This window comes from Nicotiana attenuata, unplaced genomic scaffold, assembly GCF_001879085.1.
Source record: "Nicotiana attenuata strain UT unplaced genomic scaffold, NIATTr2, whole genome shotgun sequence".
NCBI classification, from domain to species: Eukaryota; Viridiplantae; Streptophyta; class Magnoliopsida; order Solanales; family Solanaceae; genus Nicotiana; species Nicotiana attenuata.
The window spans coordinates 730398-755817 of NW_017670238.1; the positions used below are offsets into that span (position 1 = coordinate 730398).

The 25420-nt window shown below is 38.3% G+C and overlaps 1 protein-coding gene and 1 pseudogene across 3 annotated transcripts; both read left to right on the top strand.

The window, feature by feature from the left end:
- Positions 1-25420, top strand: part of LOC109236434 — an 81428-nt pseudogene that overhangs the window by 32827 nt on the left and 23181 nt on the right.
- Positions 1006-11912, top strand: LOC109236415 (lysine-specific demethylase JMJ25-like). Of its 3 annotated transcripts, XM_019402593.1 has the most exons (8): positions 1006-3088; positions 3611-3730; positions 6976-7037; positions 8208-8397; positions 8483-8650; positions 8738-8842; positions 10310-10477; positions 10566-10892. In XM_019402593.1, exons 1-7 carry the CDS (start codon positions 3047-3049, stop codon positions 10439-10441), a joined length of 819 nt encoding a protein of 272 aa, XP_019258138.1. In that variant the 5' UTR covers positions 1006-3046; the 3' UTR covers positions 10442-10477; positions 10566-10892. The 3 variants fall into 3 exon arrangements, with proteins under 3 accessions (XP_019258138.1, XP_019258136.1, XP_019258137.1); XM_019402591.1 differs by lacking the exons at positions 1006-3088; positions 3611-3730; positions 6976-7037; ... (1 more) ...; positions 8483-8650; positions 8738-8842 and having other exon boundaries at positions 10386-10477; positions 10566-10730; positions 10805-11912; XM_019402592.1 differs by lacking the exons at positions 1006-3088; positions 3611-3730; positions 6976-7037; ... (1 more) ...; positions 8483-8650; positions 8738-8842 and having other exon boundaries at positions 10386-10477; positions 10566-10730; positions 10808-11912.

The window sequence follows — 25420 nt, forward strand, 5'->3', positions numbered from 1 at the left end:
ACTCCAATATTAGATAGATAAGACAGTTAAGACTTAAAAATATGTACAGGGGCATATAGTAATGTATGTATTATTATCTCTCCTCAGCTAGAGTGTAATTTATGCATTGTAAAGTGTGCCTATAGAAAAGCTCCTGCCTCCTGGGGAAAAAATTGTCTTTGCACATTCTCTTATTCTCTTCCTTATTTTCTCGTGGTGTTAGAGCTTTGCCGAGAAGTAAAACCTAGTTACTTGCGGTGCAATCACCAATAATGTTTTGGAAAAGAATACCTGTGCTCCATGATGTATCGGCGACTGATGAATCTATTCAAGATTATTGCCTTAGGTCAAATGCATAATCCAACACCAACACTAGGTCAGAAATACTTATGCAAGCATAACCACAGAAGTTGCATTGTCATCAAAGGTCAAATATGCACCTTTACATCTGACAAGGAATATCTGACGCGCCAACCTGTCAGCCCTATTTGGTTCTTTCAAGTAGACTCACCTTCCTGAAACCTATATTAGTTTTAGATTTTACAGATTACTAGAACCCTAATCCAATCTTTCCCATCATATTTTTGGTGAGATTTCCATATCTCCAAGCTTCCAACCTTTTCTCAATCCAATTTTCGGTAGGGGTGGAGTAGACTCAAGCAAGCAACTATACTCAACTGATCTGCAGATACTTTTGTCGAGTCACACCACTTCACTGCAACGATCGGGCGATTTCTTTGGCTACCTTCTTGCTAGCAACTTCTATTTATTTTAATTTCCCCCTGGTTCATCCTCACATTTTTGTGAGGATCTTTACCAAGATGCTTGATATTTTTTAAAGAGCTCTTCTCAAATCCAACAATATATCGTTTGAATTTCGCTGTTTTGGTTCCTAAGAAGTGGAATTTGATAATTGAGTCCCATGATTACCTTGGATAGTTAAGTCCTCTTTTTGGGTTGATGCTTAAATTGTTCATGCTTTCTTTTTCTTCATCAAATTGGCCCTTTGCTTGGCATTGAGGCTAATAACATCGATTTAGGGACAAAGTGTTAGATCTGAGGGGGTAAGGGGGTTAAAACCAAACAACCTCAGATGGAGTCATGCTAATATATGTATAGAAAGAACGATTTTAAGCAAGCTCAGTCAATGGTAAATGATCCCCCATGATGCAAGTTTATCCTTAACCATAGCCCTCGACATGTTACCTAAGGTCCTATTATCCATCTCGGTTTGCCCATCCGTTTGGGGATCACAACGGGTGGAAAACAGTAACTTGGTTCCCAATCTTCCACATAGTACCCTCCAAAAGTGACTAAGGAACTTTAAGTCCCTATCACTTACAATAGTGCTAGGTTTGCCATGTAACTTCATAACATGCTCAACAAATAAAGAAGCAACTTGAGATGCATCATCACTCTTGTAACATGCGTCATCACTCTGTAACAAGGTATAAAATGGGCCATTGTGGAGAATCTACCCACTACAACAAATATGCGGTCTCTACCTTTTCAAGTCCTAGTCAAACCAAGCACAAAAATCCATGAATTGTTCAACTAAGGTCCACTAGCAATAAGCAATGAGGTATACAACCCCTGGGTTAGTGACCTAGACTTAGCTTGCGTACACTCAACTACTCAAGACATTGACCATAAATCTGCTCTGCATCAAACCTCATTTTAGGCCAATAGAAGTGTTCTCCTAAGATATCCAAAGTCTTAGGCACTCCAAACTCCGAGTGTCCCGTTAATCCCCCATTATGAGCTTTCCTCACAAACAACTCTCTCCAAGAAGAGATAGGGACATACAATTTCCCATCTCTGAACAAATGACCATCTTGCTTATGAAACTTTCTATACTTATCTTATCCATGCTTCTAAATGGCCTCATTAAAGTCATGATCACTAGGATATAGTTCTTTCAAGCTCTCAAATCCCATTAACCAGATCAAGGTATTTATTAAAGCATGCCTCCTAGAAAGTGCATATGCCATATCTTGCTTATAGTGGATCACATGTAAAAGAATCTCTATGAACTCAATCAACTTATTATGTCTCTCTTTCAGCTTACTTGACTCTTAAGATACCTCAATGACTCATGAGTGATCTTAATGACAAATTCGTTAGGCCACAAGTAATTTTGCCAATTAGCTAAGGTCCTAACTAATGCATAAAGCTCCTTATCATAAGTAGAGTAATTCAATGTAGTCCACTTCAACTTCTCACTAATATAGGTTATATGGTTTGATCTTGCATTGGGACCGTTCCTATACCTAAATCCACCCTTCTTGTTCCCTGCCTTCCTCCCCATACCTAACTCTTTCCTTCCCCCTGCCCTTCCTCTCCCCTTGTCTTCCCCTTCCTCCAACGACCAAACCTCAGGTCAAAATTCTGGGTCCATCCAAACTCTATATCCCCTTACCCCATCATCCATTATTATTATAGATATAGGAACCCTTCCCCCTTTCTCACCATGATTCTCACCCTAGACATATCATGCATACTACAAACAACATCAACAAAACCCCCGTAAAGATCCCCCAACCTTCTTGAATTAGTCAACACATCGCTGATGAACCGGTAGCCCGCCAAATTTACCACCATAGTCTCGGCAGAAAATAGTCAGTCAACATACCCATCTTTCCAGCTCCAATAAACAACCACTAAACGACTTTTTGCAAAAGTCTTGGCAGCCTGTTCCTCATTCACAAAACGAAGTAGGAATTTCATGTCACCAAGCTACATAATCTTCAACCATCTGCTATTTCCCATTCTTCAGCAGTTCAGTTTCTGATTGCCTCCAGGGAACCTACCCATTTATAAAAAACCCAACTACTGAAAAACCCTTTTCTCTTCAGTGTGTGATCTGACAGAGAGAGCCAAGGTTCCTTCACTTGTTCCTGTCTCTGGCAGCTTTCGCCTAGTTTTAAGACTGGCCATGCTAATGCTTTGTATGACATCTAGATTCTTGAGAGAATTAGGAGCATCTCTCTTTAGCCATGATGGGGAGTGCACGAATAAAAGTTAGCTACTTCAGAACATGTATAAGAGAAGACAATGAAGCTGTAGTATGGAAAAAGCCAAAGTCCACAAACTTGAGGTCACTGGTAAGGTAATTGGATTTATTTATATAATCTTACCTTCTCTAAACATAATTCTGGAGAAGTTGACAGTGTCTACATGCTCTACAATTTGCTGAGACATCTCACAAAGCTCTTCACAGATATCTCATAGTATGTGAAATCTAAGATAATCATGTTTTGACAAAATTTTAGCTATAACTTGTAATTCTATCTTGTCAGCTGGTGGTTCTTGATAACTGAATGTAAGATGGTTTTCCAGTCATACTAAAAGGTTCTTGGATATTGAAAACTAACCTGTTTGCCTATTGGAACAGAGTCGGTTTCTTTTGGATAATACTTTCCTATCAAATGCTATCAAAATCAGATAGTAATTCAGGTGATTGTGGCGTGCATTTTAGAATGAGGCCATCAGATGTCTTTAAGACTATTTTGTTCGATAAGCTTGGAACTAGTAATATTGATAATTATATTGGTCTTTTTATCAAAAAAAAAAAAGAAAATGTTGGTCTTGTTCTTTTGGTTATTCAAAAATTTGTTTCTCGCTTCTACAGTCGTGCATAAATGTTGCTCTTCTCTTCGTTTCACCTGAAAATGTTGGTGAATGCATTCGTTTGACTGAGGAATTTCGCAAACTTCCCCAAGATCATGTTGCCAAAGAAGACAAATTAGAGGTACTTCTCTTGTTTCATGTTTCTCAGTGCTGTTTATATGCTTCTGTTTCTTTACTACCATTTTTTTAAATAATTTCATTTTGCTGCTGTTGGTGCACTGTACCACATCCCGTTCCTTATTTAGTTTATAGATTGCTCCCTCTACCCCATATGACACCAAATCATTTTGGGGAGTCAAACAGCTTTTAAAACGTCTCCAATTGTTTCTAGTTGTAGAAAAGTTCGGGTTAGACTACTTTTTATATAGTTTCAAGTATGTAAATTTAATTTGAAAAGTTTTGATGAATTAATGTCTTAGTTCACCCCGAGAATTAGATGTTTGACTCTATTATTCTGGATCTCGCCATTATTTTCAGGACAGAGGGAGTATCATTTATATATATGCTCTCCAATTGTTCTAGACATATGTAGCTAAGTATGACATGCATCTGTGTGTAAGGCTATATCTGAAACTCAAAGGGGAGCTTAATTATTTACTGTTGTAGAACAACTTTCTTCTAATAAATTTTAACTGGACATCTTTGAATCTCGTTAGGCGAACGGGTGTAATGCAAGACCAGACAAGTTCCCTTGCCTGGCAACAACAGTATCTGTCTTTTAACTCTACTAAATGAGCCTTCACTACCCGCCTGACCTCTATCTTTAATTCAGCACTGAAGAAGGTTAGCTATAGTTAAAGTTCTTCCAGAGTCGGAGAGTCAGAGATGCAGGCTGCTGTTCCTTCGGTTAAGATATTAGTGTTTGTTCACTTATACCACAAAAATCGCCTTTTCTCCACTTTGTTCAAATAAGGCAATACCTTCCTTTAAACCAAAAGAACTCAAGAGGCTTTCAATAGTCGAGTAATGTTTAATGCTCTGTCATATCAGTTTGAGCGCTAAACGAGTTCTGTCTTAAGCACGATTAATAAATCCTTGGAATTCGTCATCTTGGAGGGAATACTATATTCTATGTTTTTGGTTGAGATATTATGTGATTTGCATAAAATTATGATGATTTGATTATGAGATATTATGTGATTGGCATTGAATCATGATGATTTAATTAGGGATCTTAGAGATTTGATTTAGGGATTTTATTCTGTAAGTATACACTTACCAAATATGTACACTTTGTAATAGCTATAGATTCCCAACCAAGCTTGAGGGAAAAATCAAGCTTTCTGCCTGCGTCTCAGTCTCTACATGGTATCAGAGCTAGGGAGAAAATGTCTGCTCGCTTTAAAATTCTGAGACTGGAAGAACACCCTTCTCTCTTTTCTGCAGCCTTCCAGGTCTCACCTGACTTCTTGTGTATTTACTCCGCAACAAAATGGAGTCGCCGAATGGAAAAGTTCGGCATCTCATCGAAACTGGCCGTACCTTCTACACCATCATGTGCCTCTTCGTTTTTGGGGCATGCCATTCTACGGCTTGTTATCTGATTAACCGTATGCCCTCTACTTTGCTGCAACATCAGAGTCCTCAGTCCATTCTCTTTCCCGAACAAAATTCTCATCATCTTCTATTGCGAGTGTTTGGTTGTATTTATTTTGTTCATGATCACAATTCTAGGAAGGATAACCTTCAAGCTATCTTCTTAGGATACTCGTCTCACCTAGTATGTCGTCTAAAACGATCACTTTATGGTTTAAAAATAATCTCCAAGAGCATGGTTCAGGAGATTAAGTTCAGTGGTCCGGCAGTTGGGATGTCACAGGTCACTCTATTTCTTATCGGCATGATGGTCCAGATAAATGTATCTATCGGGTAGTCTATGTTGATGACATCGTCATAACATGTAGTGATCAGGAAGGAATTGTTCAACTAAAGCAACATCTATCCAACAACTTTCAAACCAAAGATTTGGGGAAGCTAAAGTACTTTTTGGGGATCGAGGTAGCACAATCCAAGACATGCATTGCAATTTCATAAAGAAAGTACGCTTTGGATAGACTAGAGGAGGCAAGTATGACAAATTGTAAATATGTTGATACTCCTATGGATCAGAATGTCAAACTTGTTGCTAGACAGGGGAGCTGCGGGATGACCCAAGAAAATACCAAAGACGGGTCGGGAAATTGAATTATCTCACAGTTACACAATCAAATATTTCATTTGCAATGAGTATATTTAGCCAGTTTCTTCAAGCCCCATGTAAAGGTCATTGGGGTGCAGTAATCCGTATCCTCAGATATATAAAAAGAGCTTCAGGACAAGGATGATATATGAAGACAAGGGTCACCTCGATATTGTTGGATATTCTGATGCAGATTGGGCATGTTCTCTACAGACGTTCCACTTCTAGATATTGTGTCATGATTCAAGGGAACATAATCTCTTGGAAGACCAAAAAGCCAGACGTTGCTAGATATAGTGTTGAAGCTGAATATTGAGCTATGACTCTTGCTACCTGTGAGCTTATTTAGTTGAAACAAGCTAATATGTGATGTCAACCAGATGAAGCTAATATGTGACAATCAAGCTGCTCTTTATATTGCCTCAATTTTTATTTTTCATGAGAGGACAAAACATATAGAAGTCGACTATCATTTCATTAGACAAAAGATCGAGTCCGGATGTATAACCACCAGTTTTGTTAGCTCGAGTGATTAGTTGGCAGATGTTCTTACTAAATCCCTCGGAGGTCTGCATTTGTAATAAGCTTGGCGCTTATGATATGTACGCTCCAGCTTGAGGGGGAGCATTGAGATATTATGTGATTCGCATAAAATCATGATGATTTGATTAGGAGATATTATGTGATTGGTATGGAATAATGATTATTTGATTAAGGATTTTAGAGATTTGATGTAGGCGTTTGATTAGGATTTCATTCTGTAATTATACACTTACCAAATATGTACACTTTGTAATAGCTATAAATCCCCAACCAAGCTTGAAGGAATAATTAAGCTTTCTGCCTAAGTCTCAGTCTCTACACTCCTGAGTAATTGCTTGTGGATAGAATACAACTTAATACTACTCCCCATAAGATAATACTTTCTCATTAAATCAGTATAACAGCTCATTTTGCTAACTTATCCATCTCAAATGTTTGTGCAAATAGTTGACATAGTGTACTGAAAGCCCTTATATTAGTCGTGTCTTGTTATCTACTTTTTTTGGTGGATATTGCTTTAATGGTGCCTTTTAAATCTTTCAATTACATAATTTAGGAGTGTGGAACCTTTTGCAGAAATCCTCTATTTAGGTTTGCTTGAATGTAATATTGGTGAAGGTGATAATCTGCTATCCCAACTGCAGGTCAAAAAGATGATTCTTTATGCCATGAGGGAAGCTATTGAATACCTGGCAACGATAAGTCAGTGAGTTAGTTTCACCTGAAACTGTGCTATTCTCCTCACTCCCTCGTGCCATTCTTTTTCCCATCTGTAGACATAAAGAAATTAAGTTATTGATGTCAGTTTTCTTTTATTAAAGTAGGTCCAGCTGATGTGTACTGCACGTGTGAATATCTTCTTTATAAGATTGTCTTTTTAGTATTTCTGTTGCTTGGAAGATGGATTAACATGTAAAGCTTTATCATAGTGGTACTGAAAATGACGTGGTTAGAGTAGAAGCATCATTGTCTAGCTTGACCTCCTCTTACAAGAGGTTGGTCTTGCTATCAATTAAAACCTTTATTCCTTTTCCAGTTAAGCAACTTGTGTCTAAAAGTTATTCTCTTTAAGCCCTTGCACTAACAGAAAATTTGTGCTCATATTTGTTTCCTAAATTTTTACGTTTTTCTTAATTCATATCCCTTTGAGAAAAGTGCATCAGACTCCTGTAAACTCTTGCATTTTTGGCAATCTAACCCCTGTAGCTGCTTCAATAGACTAGTTTACTGAATATATATATATATATATATATATATATATATATATATATATTTTCACCCTTTTAAATTTGCTAAAATTAGAAGGATGACTTCCATATCCACCCCCATCTCTCCAGATTTTTAAAAACTTGGTGAATGTTGGGCTGCTAAAGCTCAACATATCCACAAGATAAGTGTTGCAGAAATGTGAATGCTAAGATGGATGTGCGGTCACATAAGATTAGATAAGATTAAAATTGAACACATTCGTCAGAAGGTACAAGTAGCACATATTGAGGATAAAATTAAAGAACGTTGCTTGAGATGTTTTGGTCATATCATGCGTCGATCTACTGAAACACCAGTCTATATGTGTGAAACTATGGTGGAAGAAGGTATTAAAAGGGGACGGGGTAGACCTAAAATCACATGGAAGGAAGTTGTCTCGAAAGACCTACAAATCCTTGGAATCAATGTAGACTTAGCTAAAGGTAGGGCAGAATGGAAGAGAAAAATCCATATAGGTGATAGTGGGAATAGGTTTTAGACTTGGTAGAGGACTACTACTACTACTACTATTATTATTATATATATATATATATATATATATATATATATTGTACTTGCACTTTCATTTTATTTTGGTAATGATGATATGAGTTGAGTTAAATGAAAGGAATGAGGATTCATATCGCCGACCCATGCCACAAGCAACTCCACCAACATCCTCGGTCATTGTGGGACAATCAGAGGATATGGCACCAGGCGGAAGGAAAATATCTTCTGCTATCGAAAATGAGCTGGGTAGAACCCCTCAAGCTGATTGTGGAAGTCCTGTTTCAAGTTCTCTTCTTCCTGCAAAAAAGGTAGTAAAAGTCATCCTTACATCTCTAATATGGTTTTCCTGGATTTATCATTAGATGTATAACAATCTATATCTTCTCTTTTTAGGCCATGGCACAAGCAACTCTGCTGTCATCCTCAGACATTGTGGGACAGTCAGAGGACATGGCACCAGCTGGAAGGAAAATATCTTCTGCTATCGAAAATAAGCTGGTTAGAACCCCTCAAGCTGATCATCGAAGTCCTGTTTCAAGCCCTCTTCTTTCTGTAAAAAAGGTAGTAAAAGTCATATTTACATCTTCTCTAATATGGTTTTCATGGATTTATCTTTAGATGTGCAACAATCTAAATCTTCTCTTTTAGGCCATGCCACTAGCAAGTCCGCCAAGATCCCTGGATTTCGTGGGACATGCAGAGGACATGCCACCATGCAGAAGGAAAATATCTTCTGCTATTGAAAATGAGCTGGTTAGAACCCCTCAAGCTGACTCTGAAAGTCCTTTCAACTCATCTTTTTTCTGCAAAAACAGTAGTAAAGTTTTCCTGTCAGTTTTTTTTTATATGGTTTCCCTGGATTTATCTTTGGCTGAATACATATATGGTCCCTTTAACCCTGCCTTAGAATTTTTATTTAGACACTTGAACTAAAAAATGTACCTATTGGACACCTGAACTCGAACTATACTGTATCTATTGAGCACACACTGGTGACATGGCACATCATGTGTAATACACTCCTTTTAGAGAGAAAGCCCTTATCTTTTTTTTCTTTATATGTAGTTTTTTATGTCTTCTTCAACCTTAATTTGCCACCACCATCTCCACCACCTCCACCACAAAATGGATCCACATACAGCTCCTCAAAACTGAAAACAAAATTTTTAATAGTTTTGTAATCAAATATTCATATTGCTGACCTCAACTTTGTTTGAGGCGTAGTTGTTCTTGTTTATAGTCAAATAATCCTAATTTTGCCAAAAATAAAATATTTTTACTTAAAAGTGTTTTATCTTTTCTTTTTTTGTTCCACAGTTACTTCTCCTCTTCATCAAATAAAATGTCTCTCTCTCCTTTATCAAAATTGCACTAAATAATGCTAATTAACCTCAAACATGAGAACGGAAATAGCTAGGTACCTATAAATTGTCCTTCACACCCATTGTTGCCACCATCTCGGCATCTCTTCCCTTCTCCCTTAAACAACCACTACCTCCCTAGCCAGCAAAATTCAAACCACCAGCAGCTACCTTCTTCTCTCCCTCACCTTCTTCTTCCTTGCTGACTGAAAACCCGTTTCTTTTACATAATCCACTTCCATAGCCATCGACGCACTTATTCATGAATCCTTTGAAGGTTTTATAGGCATATGATTGAAAGTTGAATGAGTTTGATCCCATGAATCAATAAGATTCGTGGATCTCATTTTTCCGATATGTTGTACACAAATCCGCTAGAAATTAAGCTTCAAATAACACTGAAAAATGTACATGAGAACCTGAAATGGAGTACATTGGAGTTGCGAAGTTGGACTGCAATGGCGTAGTTGTTCAATTAAAAAATAGGGTGGTTTGCTGTTGGTGGTGTTATGGTGGCATGGTATTTCAGATAGGGAATGGGGCGTTGAATGAAGCAGTCCAACGGGGGAAGGTGGAAGAAAAGTGTGCTCTTTTTCTTTTCTTTCTTTTTTTCTTATGATTCGTCATTTTCTCATTTGTCCTATAGCATGGTCAGCAGCGCTTGAACCTCATGCATTAAGTGTTTTGCCTTGTTGTGAAAAATGTGTTCTGTAGACACAGTTTAGTTTGAGTTTAGGTGTCCAATAGGTACAATGTTTAGTTGAAGTGTCAAAATGAAAAATATGGGCAAGTTTAAGGGGCCGGACATGTATTCAGCCTTTCTTTTGATGTGTTACAATCTCTGTCTTCTCCTTCTTAGGCCATGCCACAAGCAAATCAGCCAACATCCTCGGACATTATGGGACAGCCAGAGAACATAGCACCAGCCAGAAGAAAGATATCTTCTGCTATGGAAAATGAGCTGGTTAGAACTGCTCAAGATGATTGCTGAAGTCCTGTTTCAGATCATCTTCTTTCTGCAAACATGGTAGTAAAGTCATCCTGACAGCCTCTTTTAATATGGTTTTCCTGGATTTATCTTTAGATGTCTAACTATCTATATCTTCTCTTTTCAGGCCATGGCACAAGCAACTCCGCCAACATCCTCAGACATTGTGGGACAGTCAGAGGACATGGCAGCAGCCAGAAGGAAAATATTTTCTGCTATCGAAAATGAGCTGGCCATAACCCCTCAAGCTGATTGTCGAAGTCCTGTTTCAAGTCATTTTCTTTCTGTGAAGGTAGTAAAGTCATCCTGATAGCTTCTTTAATATGGTTTTCCTGGATTTATCTTGTTCTCTACCAATGCATGAAGCAGGATCAACCCAATGAAAGCATATCTGTACCTAATCAGAGTCGAACTCCAACAGTAATTCAAGATGTGAACTCAACTTTCCTCAAAGTAAAATCATTCCTGAAGTCTATCCCGGAGGAATTATTTCTTTCACTATCAGGTACACCAATTTCTACTCTGGAGTCTGCAAAGGAAACAGTGAAACACTTTGTCAGAGGACCATTGAAGATGTTGGCAGATCCAGCTAACGAAAAGGCAATGAAGGAAGCAATTAGCTTATTGAACGAGAATCTCTCGTCATTCACTGATGAACAAGCCAGGCTGTTTGTAAAGATCAAACATGTGTTCCCTTCAATGGTTCAAGACATGAGGGACTCAAGCCAGACCGAGTCTAGTTGCCAAGATTTCTTCGCTCAGCTTGAGAAGGACAGGAAAACTTTAGATGACTTGAGGAACACTGACATGGAATTGAAGTTAAAGTATGACCAAGAAGAGGTTGAAGAGAAAGAAATGGAAACTATGCTTATGTCAATTAGGAAGAGGAAGGCTGAAATTCTGGAGAAAAGACACGAACTATCTGTAAAGGCTAACCACATTATGTCTTCAGCAGAAGAAAAAGCAGGTAAGATTGAAAGCACCAAAGTACTGTTGGTCAAGGCAAAAGATAAAATTGATAGCTTAAAGAGGCAATGGTCTGGTCTTAAATCTTTTCCTCTGTAGTTTCCTTCCGAGATTACAATATGAATTTTCAACTGTCAAAAGACATTTATTACGTGCTCTTTGTTTCAAATTTCAGCTCTTATAACAGTTGTATAGGGCAATGTTTGTGATAATCCGTGCATGCTCTTTGGAGAAAAAAAATGACATCCGAATGGTCCAGTTTTTGTAGTCAATGGCTGAGTTAAGGGTTCAGTATGATGACTATGATTAATATTCTGTTTGGGGTTAAGGGTTAAACAATGACATCCGAATGGTCCAGTTTTTGTAGTCAGTGGCTGAGGGTTCAGTATGATGGCTATGATTAATATCTGTTTGGAGTCTATTGGCTCTTCTGATGAGCAATCATATAGAGATTGTACAAGAGAAGGTGGTTTTCAAGGGTTAACTCTCAGCTGCTATTAAAGATTACCTAGGAAACACGAATTCTCTTACTAAAATGACAACGGAAAAGGGTTCAATATACCCTTGTACTATGAGAAAAGGTTTAAATATATCCTTCGTTATACTTTCAGTCTAAATATATTCCTGTCGTATTATTATTGGTTTAAATATACCCCTCTTCCGTTAAGTTTGTCCAAGGTAAACATCCAATCCTACATGGCACTAACATTTGATGAGGTGAGTGTCACGTGGCATGCCACCTCAGCGCTCTTAACCCATTTTATCCCTCCACTATATTTGTTTTTCCACCACTAAAATTTTCTGAGGGGAAGGGAAGTTTAGTGATGGAAAAAAAAAATAGAAGGGAGGGGTAAAATGGGTTTGGGGCGTTGAGGTGGCATGCCATGTGGCATCCATCTCATCAAATGTTAGTGCCACATAAGATTGGATGTCCACCTTGGACAAACTTAACGAAAGAGGGGTATATTTGAACCAATAGTATTACAGTAAGGGTATATTTGGGCCGAAAGTATAACGAGAGGTATATTTAAACCTTTTCTCATAGTACAAGAGTATATTTGGCCTTTCTCCGAAATGACAATGATGTGGTAACGAAAAATTAGTAAATTGTAGGAAAATGTTGTATACACTTTTGGAACTTTCGAATTTACTGTGGTGAAAGTTAACGTGTATTTCTTGTAGGGATTTTTACCTCTTATAGCAAAGGTTAACACCTTATTTATTTTAAATAAATACTATTTAAAATAATTATATTCTATAGATACCTTTTAAGGTATATAGCAAAATATTTAATTTTGGTTACCTCCTAGCCCTAAGCCACTAAATACGCTAATCAGTTACACTATTTTCTTTCTCTCTCTACTTTGATACATCTCATTCTCTTCCCCCATCCCATTAAAATTTTCGATCTTCTCCTCCTTCCACCGGATTTGTGCAAAGCCGTAGGGGAATTGACTGGGTCAGCAGGGGAAGCAGCCATAGCGAGGCAAGTGGTACTGCTTGAACTGCTACGAATCAAGAAGTTGTCTTGCGGCAGCGTCACGTCCATGCCCGCAAACATCAGCGTTATTGTTGGAATTGTAATGGGGACTGTGTAGCAAGTGTCGAATCCGCCAAGGCTTGTCACTGTCGTTTTCCTTCCCATTCTCCTCCTAAACTCGTTTCTTCTTCAGTGATCTTTCTAGTTTTCTTCTTTTTTCTCTCATCGCTGCTTATGGAATCATGGTCGGAATCCGATGGGTCGTCGGAAAATCGTCGACTAAAATAGGTCGTCTGAAGTTTGGGGTTGAGCAATTTGAAGATTCTGTTAACTTTTTTTTGAAGAGCATTTCAATGTATCTCGCTGTATTTCTATGTATTTCATTGTATTCACTATATTTTTTTTCATTGTAATTCAATGTATCTCGTTGTATTCCATGTATTTCATTGTATTCAGTGTCTTTTTTTCTCATTGTATTTCAATGTATCCCGCTGTATTCTATGTATTTCATTGTATTCACTGTCTCGCTATATGCCATGAATGTATTCATATGTTTTTTTTAATTAATATAATTTATGTATTCAGATGTATTATATAATTTCTCCGAAGATTGCTACGTTTTTGGGGTATTTTTCGGTTGAGAATCTTTTTTTGTAACTGAAAAATACAAAATTTGTGTGTAATAATTGAGTTTGTTGAGTTATATTAGGAGTCTATTATGTTAATTGATTCACTTTCCGTTTTAAAACAGTTTAATCCCCTATTTCATGCCGTGAATACAATCGAATACAATAATCTGTCAAGCTGTAATCCCATGTTTCACTCCATGAATACAGTCGAATACATTCGAATACAACAACTGATTAGCTGGACTTCCCTGATTCACGCCTATTTTTGCTGCTGTATTCATGAATACAATAGCTTAAATACATCAAATACATCTTATAACCACAGAAAAGGTATCTATAATCCGTAATATAGCAAATGGTATCTATAGATGGCTAATTACTACTAAAAAATAGTGCTTTTTATGAAAGTTTCTCTTTCTTGTATAGAGCAAGTTTCATTTTTTGTTCTTAATCTATAGGGAAAAGGATCAAATTTATCCTTTATTTTCAAATATTATCTCTATTTAACTTTTGTTCTGCTATTAGGCCAAACTTTTCCCTACTGTTGTACTATTCGGTCAAACTTATCCCTACTGTTACTTGTTGCGGTAACTCAAAATATCCAAAAAGTTGCCCAAAATTGTGTAACCCCTCTGTAAACCTAGCACCCTCTTGGTGCTGAATTTGTCAATCGAAATGCCTTAATAAAGATTATAAACGTATTCTCTAGCTAGGGAACTGGAATAAACAGAAATTTGAGTTCAAGTTTTTTCCCTTCAAATTCAACCTTAGCTCTTAGTATACAATATATTTTATGTTTTTTCAGATGTGTTTTAACTTTATAGGCTAGAATTTAGCTTTTCTTCGGAAAAATGATAGAAAAATAAATTATTAAACTAGTAACTAAAAACTTATAGCATAATTACAGAACAATATTCAGCCCTTTCAAACATCCCAATATCTACTTTTATTTTCGAAGCAAAACTATATTTGATTCATTTGACTAGCATATTTTTATGTAAAAAAAGACTAGGATAATTATTTTCTGTTAAATTATTTTTCCTCTTTACAATTTGCATTTAACTGCGGTAGCTCCACAGGAAGAAGAAGAGAAACAACATCAAAGAAGTAGTTATTCAAATAGAAAAAAAAAAAAATCTAATACTTCAAAGCCAACTTTTCTAGAGTGAGAATGTCTGATCTCTCTCTAGAAAACCCTAACTTCTTCTCTTAGACAACCATGCTCCATTCTATCAACTTCCACTCAAAAGTCAAATGCTGGAAGAACAAAACTTAGGAACACATCAAAATGCTACAACCACACCTTCTCTTAACGGCAAAGACGCAGCAATGGTACATATCGCAGAGAACAAAACAAATGCACAAAGCTCACGACAGCCCTTGAACTCACTAGTAATGGACAGCTCAGAACACTGTAATGGAAAACAAGACCAAAAAAATACCTTCTCATCCAAGCTGCAAGAAAACCTAGACACTACTCGAACCAAAAACCAAATAACAGTACAAAAATCTATCCTTGGCTTTGATACTTCGGATGAAACTGAAAACATCTTTGATTCGGACAACTTCATACCCATAACTTCGGTGGATAACTGGATAAGGAACGAATATACAAAAATTGGGAAAATGCTCTAATAATAAAAATATTCGGCAGACGAGTAACTTACCAATTCCTACGACAAAAAATACATGCCATATGGAGACCTACGGAGCACCTATCACTGATTGACCTTGGATACGATTATTACCTCATAAAATTCACTAGACAGGAAAACTACGACAAAGCACTACACGAGGGGCCTTGGTTCATCGGAAATCAATTCCACACTGTAAGGAAATGGGAGCCCAGGTTCATAGCCTCAACAGCATCACTGACCTTCTCAGCTGTCTGGGCTAGATTACCAGAGCTCCCAACGGAGTTCTACGACTACGAGATTCTTCACAAAATAGGAAACAAACTAGGGAAACTTCTTAGGATCAACGCGTGCACCACTTCAACCACTAGAGGCAAATATGCAAGGCTATGCATTCTAACACCCATCGAGAAGCCCCTTAAAACACACATCATAATAGGGAATCACTACCAAAAAATAGCCTACGAGGGTTTCAATCTCTTGTGCGAGTTATGTGGACGACTAGGACATAATACAATCAATTGCCCTCATGCTGCATCTACTTCAAAGCCAAAACCTGCCACTAACAATAACATGAACATGGAGGTTGATACCCTAACCAAAGAAATAGACCATTGGACAATAGTGACACATAAAAAAAAAGCAACAAAAAGAACACTGCCTACTGCTAACCAAAACGAGGAGTCTGTTTCGAATGGTACTAGGCAACAAGGTAATGCAAGATCCAAAAATGAAGGTGTACCAACTGAAAGTTTACAAGGTCAACGTCCAACTCATACGACCAACACAAAGGACAAGCTAAACCCAGCGGACAATAACCTATATCCTAGCCAAAACCTTACCTCAGACAATATTACACAATCTCTAGACAACCCTAGCTACACTCCCATCAACAAGGACCCTAAAACTATAGGCAAACCTTGATACTACAACAACCCAACGATACCCCTGCCCAAAAGCACAATGGATAACCAACCATCCCTAGCTTTATCAAACATCTCCACATCACAATTAATGCCCCACTTCAATAACCTAGAACCCACAGAACCTGCAACAAAAAAAGAGTCAAAACCTACTACTACACATAACGGGCAGCTCCCTATTAACCAGGATACAATACCAATATCTGAAGATACCTTACTAAGCTTAACTACAAAGGACAACAAGATGGACATAGACCAAAAATCAATCTTAGACACAGCCCCATCAACATTAATTGGTGATTACAATCATCCTAAGACTAGGCTTCACAACTCCAAAAAAGAAGACATCACCTCAAAGGATCTCCTGTCACAAATCACCCCAACAAAAACCATTGAAAAAAATCCTTTCAGACCAAAAAGCTGGCAATTTTATCCCATCATATATGTACATCACCCCCATGTATAACAAGTTAAATTATTTATCTACTAACTCAAACAAGCCCTCATCACCCAAACACTCATCTCCCATTCTGCCTACAACAAACGACCAGAACCATGGCCAGATTCAATCACACAAACTACCAACGCAGATACAACAGGAACAGGAGGAATGTTTTGATGAGAAATCAAACAAGAACACCTCACCATGCGCACCATGCACCATACCCACCCATGAACCCATCCGAGCCAATAATCTACACGACACCACCACTACCAATGAACCATGCTCCACAGTCATGGCTGGAGTTCGAGTTGACAGGCTTCTCCCTCAACATGAATCTCTAATTGGAGGGGCAAGATATCACGATCCAACTAGAGAATCCGAGCTTCCTTGCTCAAATAGTGACGGAGGGATTGAGGATAGGGCTGGACAACATTGCAAACCACCCCTGGTTGGCCATGTTCAACAGCCAAATGCCCCCCCCCCCCCTCTCAATCACCCCACCTTGGGGATTCATCCATCACCATGGAGCAGAATACAAAGACCACAACCTTCAGCACCTATAGGGCTGAGCATGCAGCTACCTCTATTCCAAGAAACTATCCCCTCAATCCAAGCACACTTCCAGCATCACCAGCCAACCCACACTGCAAACAACCCCAACAATCCAACGTTAAACACCAACCAAACTCAAACAGCAACAGCCCAAACCCTAGCTACGGTAGCGTTACCAAACAGTCCCCCTACAGCTGCTCAAACATCGACGGAAGAGGGGGAAGACGAAGAAGGATCATCGACAGTAAGACAAGTGGAGTACGCATGATAAGGGACCCAAAGACGCTGGTGTTCAAGGAAAAAAGAGAAAAAAGATATATCTTACGCTGCCCGCACGACTTGAGGAAATTCTCGATTAATATAACAATTCTTCAAAGCCCCCCGGGAATTTACAAGTACGGGGCAGTGATAATCCCAATATTGTACGAGCACCACTGGATAAATCAAGACAACAGGGCATGGGGGAGTCCACACCAGGAAACCCCAAGTCAGGCACACGTAGAGACATCCCAATTCCCAAATAGGTCGATGAGTGTCATAATCTGGAATTGCAGGGGAGCGGGTAATGAGGAGTTGAGGAGGATATTTAGATCAATGTTGGACTACAATAGACCCTTTCTGGTGGCTTTACTGGAAACTAAGTTAGCGGATCACCAAGCTATAATGGAGGACTTAGGATTCACAAAAATGACCCAAGTCGCAGCTCAGGGCAACTCAGGTGGATTGGTTATGATGTGGAATGAAGCAGAGGTAACAGTGGATCAAGTTGCTAGCACGGACCAGGAAATCCACGCCATGGTAAAGGTAAAAGAAAGGTAAAAGATTCTCCACACCAATGGCTTTTATCTGTTATTTATGCTAGCTGTTTATTAGAGGAAAAAAATATCCTATGGAATAACCTAAAAACAGTAGCAAATTCCTTTAAGGGTCCCTGGTTAATCACGGGGGACTTTAATGAAGTGACAGGGGCAAATGAAAAATTTGGCGGGTTACCAGTCAATAACAATAGGGTTTCCAGATTTATAAACTGTATTGACTACTGTGGACTCCTAGACCTAGGTTTTAAGGGTCCGAAGCATACCTGGTCAAATAAAGTAAAAAATCTAAGTTTTTAATAATGGAAAGGTTAGACAGATACATGGCTAACACAAATTGGATCAATATATACCCTGAAGCTCAAGTAACCCATCTAGCCAGGGTTTACTCGGATCACTGCCCTATTAAACTTGACTTAAAAAGAACTATGGCTTGTGAAAATAAAGTCTTTAGAATAGAATCAATGTGGCTATTCCACCCCTCCTTTAAACTTTTAGTAGAAGCAAATTGGAACATTCATAACTCTCTTCTAACGGCAAGTGAAAATTTTACAAAAGAAGCAAAAGATTGGAACATAAACACCTTCGGGAACATCTTCCATAAAAAAAATGTCACTCTGGCTAGGCTCAATGGGATACAAAAATCGCCTAAATATTCTACTAGCCAATTTCTTAGAGACCTAGAATCTTCCCTAACAGAAGACCTCAACGGACTTTTAAAATTAGAAGAGGAATTCTGGAAACTCAAGTCAAGAGTGCAATGGCTTAATGAGGGAGACGCAAATACAAAATTCTTTCACATTACCACAATGCAACGAAGAAGAAAAAATAGACTCCTTAGCCTAAGAGATGAGGGAGGTAATTGGTTTTACGACCAAAAGGAACTCACTCCTTTAATTACTGAATTCTTTAAAAATCTCTTCACTACAAGCCATGCCTCCTCCCAAATCTACCAAACGCCAATGTCCCATTATGCTACTCTTAATAGTATGGACCACCCTGCCCTTAGTTTAGAACCTGATTTACAGGAAACTAAACAGGCAGTATTCTCCTTAAAACCATACAAAGCGCCAGGACCGGATGGTCTTCACCCTTTTTTCTACCAAAAGTTCTGGAATGAAACAAAAAATGCCCTAATAAACTTTTGTAGGGATACATTCCGAAATAAAATAATGGCAGAGGAAATAAACAAAACATACATATGTTTAATTCCAAAATGTAAGAATCCGGAAACAATAAAGCAATTTAGACTTATAAGCCTCTGCAACACTGCTTACAAAATCATTACTAAGATTTTAGTTAATAGAATGAAACCACTACTCCCGAAGGTCATACACCCCACACAAACTAGCTTCTTGAAAGGGAGAAGAGCCTCGGATAATGCTATCATCGTGAACGAAGTAATGTTCTACTTCAAGAGAACAAAAGGGAAAAAAGGGAAAATGTTAATTAAAATAGATCTGGAAAAAGCCTTCGACAAAATAGAATGGTCATTCGTAAGGTTCTCGCTGTTATCCTTAAATTTCCCCAAAGATTTGGTAGACCTAATAATGTCCTGTATTTCCACCACTTCAACCTCAATCCTGATAAATGGGTCTAGTACGGACCTTTTTAGACCCACGAGGGGGATTAGACAAGGAGATCCCCTCTCCCCATACATATTCATAATCTGCATGGAAATGCTCCTCTCGGCTTATACACCATGAAATTGACTGCTGCAGATGGACCCCATTAAAATGTCTAACAAAGGACCACAACTGCCTCACCTATTCTTTGCAGACGATCTGATCCTAATGGCTGAGGCCAACCAAAAAAGCTGTAATTCAATAATAGACACCCTCAATAAATTCTGCAACTATTCGGGCCAATCTATTAATTTTCAAAAATCAAGAGTTATATTTTCAAAAAATACCCCTTCCAGAATTAAGGAAGACATCAGCCAATGCTTGTCCATAAAACCCTCGAAGCAAGTAGGAAAATATCTGGGATTTCCAATCCTAAACTCAAACCCATCCAAAAAAGATTTTCAACCTATTATTGATAGCCTTAACAGTAGACTACAAGGATGGAAAGTTAATCTCCTAACCACAGCAGGAAGAACTACCCTAATAAAGTCCACTCTTGCAGCAATTCCTAACCATGTCATGCAAATTTACAGCCTCCCAAAAGCAACCCTTAAAACTATTGACACCATCCAAAGAAACTTCCTGTGGGGGAGTACATCTGTAAAAAGAAAGTGTTACCTCATCAATTGGAACACAGTAACCAGGGATAAGAAGGAAGGAGGCCTAGGGCTATATAAAGCCAAATGGAAGAACCAATCCTTTAATGCAACCCTGGCATGGAGAAATGCAAAGGAAAAACAATCTCTATTGGTAAAAGTCTTAAAGAACAGATATAACACTAATACGGACTCCTCAGGTGGAATGACCTGGAAAAAAAAAGGAGGATCTCACACCTGGAAAAATATCTGTATAGGGAAAAAAATCTGCGAGACAGGCATCCATTGGGATGTAGGTAACGGGGAATCTATTAACCTTTGGCATGATGCCTGGATCATAGACTGAGGTCCTCTTCGATCCCTCATTCAGGGACCCCTACCCCTCAACGAAATTAACCTCAACCTTAGCTCCATTCTCGAGGAGGGCTCTTTCAACATCAATTCCCTCTCCTTTGAGCTACCAAAAGCCATTAGTAAAAAAATTTTTAGTACGTATGTAAAACAAAGTAAACCGACAGTAGACAAATTTACTTGGGAAGAGGGACCTAATGGAGCATTCACTACGAAGGCTGCGTACAAAATTGTTAAAAACCAATCGAAAGAAGAAGGAAACTGGACAGATTTCTCTTGGCCGTGGAAGCTAGACACCCTAAACAAAATTATGACATTCTTATGGACAGTTTTCCACAATAGGTTACCCACCTCCAAAATGCTTTACAATAGAAAAATCACTAACTTCAGTACTTGCAACATCTGCCAAAATGAAGAAGAAGACATGGAACACATGTTCTTCAACTGCCTACACTCAAAACCTATATGGGATCAACTGGGAAGTTCTTATAAATACCCGGATCAGCCACGCAACGAACTCACTATGCATAACCGGTTAAAACCTCTCTGTCACTCGAAATCCTCTTACAACATATACTTAACTAAGGCGAATATCCTGCCCTTTACTCTTTGGCATATTTGGATTCATAGGAACAATTTCATTTTTAATAACAATAAATCCCCCCTCTCCTTAAAAAATATCGTTAAAAGTGCAATGGAGTTTAAATTGTTAACAGAGTCTATACAGAGTCCTAACTCCACGACTACCATCTACATAAAATGGAAGCCTCCTGATCAGGGAACTTTTAAACTAAACATAGATGGCTCTAGCTTGGGTAACCCCGGGAGGGGTGGCATTGGAGGGGTTATCAGAGACTGTGATAGTAACTGGATTACAGGCTTTAACATGTCCATTCCTCACGCTACCAACATATACATGGAAGGCCTCGCCCTTATTCAGGGTCTAAAAATAGCTATACAACAAAATATTAGGCGATTAGTGGTTGAAACAGACTGCAGTGCTCTAGTTAACATGCTTACTAACGATAATGATCCGCATCAAAATTTGATTACTGATTGCATATGGATGCTTACTAGAGCAGGAGAGCCACAGGTCACTCGCATCTTCAGAGAAGCAAATGGAGTGGCTGATGTTATGGCAAAAAATGGAAGCAACTCGAACTTTTATGGAAATCCTATGTTGTACTTCTTCCCGCCCCCTTTTGTTGTTTCTACTTTTGAACTGGACAAGCTAGGAACTCTGTGTCCTTGAAAAGTCCCAATTTGTAATAACATTTAAACAGGGCGGAATAAATATCTTCATTACCAAGAAAAAAAAAAAAAAAACCAGAGGTGAAGAAGAAAGAAGGGACAATTATTTATTTATTTATTAAGAGATTTGCAGAAATTTAATTAGGTGACAACATGGATTAAATTCCCATTTATAAGGCCATGATATTGACTTAATCCAAAAAGTATGCCCTTATGCATTATACAAACTGCTTTTTTCTCCTTTTCAATTGTCACTTGGAATTAAATACACAGCATAATCTGATGGCCGGGCTGTCGACTAAGAATAACATATAGAGAAGAATAACAGAGTGAGCATGTATAAATTGAGGAAACGAAATAAGAAATTAGATATCTCAAGTGGTGCGTGCATCTAATAGCTAGACGACAATTTACAGCTAGCTAGGAGTGGAAAGAAGTAAAATGACAAAGCAAAAGGGATATTTTTAATATAGTAGTTTAATTGTTTTTGTTAACTCACTTTTATAGTATAGATTATTAATTATATCAAGTGCTAATAATTTATTTATTGTGTTGTAGAGATTTGTGATTCTTTATTGTTATTTTTGCTGGAAGATGGAACTTGGTATAATAAAGCAAGATATATATATGAATAGTTTATTTTAGAAAGTATAAATTATGAACTGGAAGTAACGATCACCACCCATGCGTTTTGAGCCTCCAAAGTGAGGCAAAAATAGGGAAATGAGCAAAAAGATTGTATTAGCTCATGAGCATGGGAGAACAAAGATGTTCAAAAGAGAAAAGATTGACTCTCACCCTACTGTTAAATTAAACATGCATGATACATACATACATACTGTCACGACCCGAATTTTCTACCATCGGGACCGTGATGACGCCTAACTCTTCAGATGCTAGGCAAGCCAATAGTTAAAGATTGAATATGCTAACCCTTAACCAATTCAGTAAATAACAGCAATTAAACCAAAACAGATTAAAGGAGCGCAGAATTTTATAATAACCCAAGTACTTATACACAACTACCCAGAATCTGGTGTCACAATTCACAAACTTCTAAGAGTCACTACAAACAGTGCTGAAAGAAAGTACAACTGTTTTCGAATTAACAGAAACAGAAAACTGGAATAACTCGAAGGGGACTCCAGAGTCTGCGAATGTCGGCAGATCTACCTTGGGTCTCCTGAAGGATTGAAGGCAGCAGCTCAACTCAGGTCAACACGGTCCAGTATCAAAATCTGCACCGAAAGTGCGGAGTGCAGTATCAGTACAACCGACCCCATGTACTGGTAAGTGCCGAGCTTAACCTCGGCGAAATAATAACGAGGCTAGGACAAAACACATACGTAAACCTGTGCAGTTAAACAATATACTAGCAGAATAACAACTAATAGAAGCTAAGCAGAAATTCAGGGGAGGGGAAGCATGTAATGGGGGGTTGCAAGATATAAAATCACAGTAATAGAGGAATTTAAACAACTACTACACCTTGAACAGGTAATAACAAGTAAACACAGCAACCGAAAAATGCACGGCATCACCCTTCGTGCTTTTACTCTCAACCTCACCAGATAATCAATAATAGAAACGTATACGACATCACCCTTTCGTGATTTATCACTCAACTTCACCATATAAATAATAGAAACGTGCACAGCATAACCCTTCGTGCTTGATCACTCATCCTCACCATGTAAATAATAGAAACGTGCACAGCATCACCCTTCGTGTTTATCACTCATCCTCACCAAAACAAGTGACAACAATGATAGTGAGATAGAAATGTCAACAAGTCTTGCTTCAACACTTCGTTCCACAATACCAATCTCAACTTTGAGTAAATGCTCAATCAATACCAAATTCAACAAAACATGATAAGAAATTGCTCAACCCATCGAATTGCTAGTCTAAACATGAACAATATGATCAAAAATACAACATTTGCAAGAATAAGACTCACTCACATGCTATGACACGACAACAACATATAGGTACTCGTCACCTCACCTATACGTTGTACTCAACATTCAAACACGTAACAAGTAAGCAAATAACACCTAATCCCTCAAGCTAAGGTTAGCCACTACACTTACCTCGCTCCCACAGCCAAACTCAAAGCTCAATCACAGTTTTTCCCTTCACACAAGCCTCCGGACCAATACAATCTCGCAAATTACCAACCAAACGATTCAATTTAAGCTTTAGGAACTACCCATGATAGCAAGGAATTCAATTTAGGCCATTTTGGAAAAAGTCAACAAAAGTCAACACCCGGACACGTTTGGTCCAAACCCGAAATTCGGACCAAAATCCAATTATGCATTCACCCCAAGCCCGGATATACAATTGGTTTTGAATTCCGACCTCAATTTGAGGTCTAAATCCTCAAATTTCGAAATCCCTAGCTTCTACCAAAAAATCCCCAATTGTACCATGAAAAACCTTAGATTCTAGGTTGAAATCTTGTAAAATGAAGTGAATGATTGAAAGAAAGTTAAGAATCACTTATCTATGATTTGGGGAAGAAATGGTCTTTGAAAAATCGCCTTGGTTTAGGTTTTGAAAATTTGGGAAATGAATCAAAAATCCCGTCTAATTCCCTTTTTACACAGCTGCAGATATCGCATTTGCAACCTAAGCTTCGCAAATGCGAAGCTCGCAAATGCAAAGGTATCATCGCCAATGCGAGGTCCTTCACACCTCTACTTCTTTCGCAATTGCGAAGATATGCTCGTAATTGCGAACTTAGCTCTCCGCAAATGCGGCAAAAAGATCGCATTTGCGATCACTGCCTTCCTAGCCTCACTTCGCAAATGCGAAGAATTCCTCGCAATTGCGAGGTCTGCTTGGCCCAGCTACTCTTCGCATTTGCGATGAGAGCCTTGCAAATGCGAAACCTGCAGGGTTCGCAATTGCGATGCCTGATCTCGCAAACGCGAGAGCAGAGGCCTGCAACTTGTTCAATTATACCAACAAAATTTCCTAAGTTCAAAACACCCCGTAGCATATCCGAAACTCAACCGAGCCGCCCGGGCTCCAAACCATACGTGCACACAAGTCTTAAAACATCATACGAACTTGTTCATGCGATCAAATCGCCAAAATAACACCTAAATTTACGAATTTAGAACCAAATCACATGAAATTCTTAAGAACACTTGAAATTCCTCTTTTCTCAACCAGATGCCCGAATCACGTCAAATCAACTCCGTTTTTCATCAAATTTCACAGACATGACTTAAATATTATATTAAACCTGTACCGGGCTTCGGAACCAAAATACGGGCCCGATACCAACGAGATTAAACATTAATCAAATTCTTTAATTCATTAGATTTTCAGACTTACAATTTTTTAACAAAAATTCATTACTCGGGTTAGGGACCTCCGAACCGATTCCGGGCATACGCCCAGGTCCCATATTTCAATATGGACCCACCTAGACTGTCAAAATACGAGTCCGGGTCCGTTTACTCAAAACGTTGACCGAAGTCAACTAAATCAACTTTTAAAGTAAAAAATTATTATTTTCTCAACTTTCCACATTAAAGCTTTTCGGAAACACGCCCGGACTGCCCACGCAAATCGAGGAGGGATAAAATGAGGTTTGAAGGCCTTGGAACACGGAGTCGAGTTCTAAAACATAAGATGACATTTTGGGTCATCACACATACATACATACATACATACATACATACATACATACATACATATA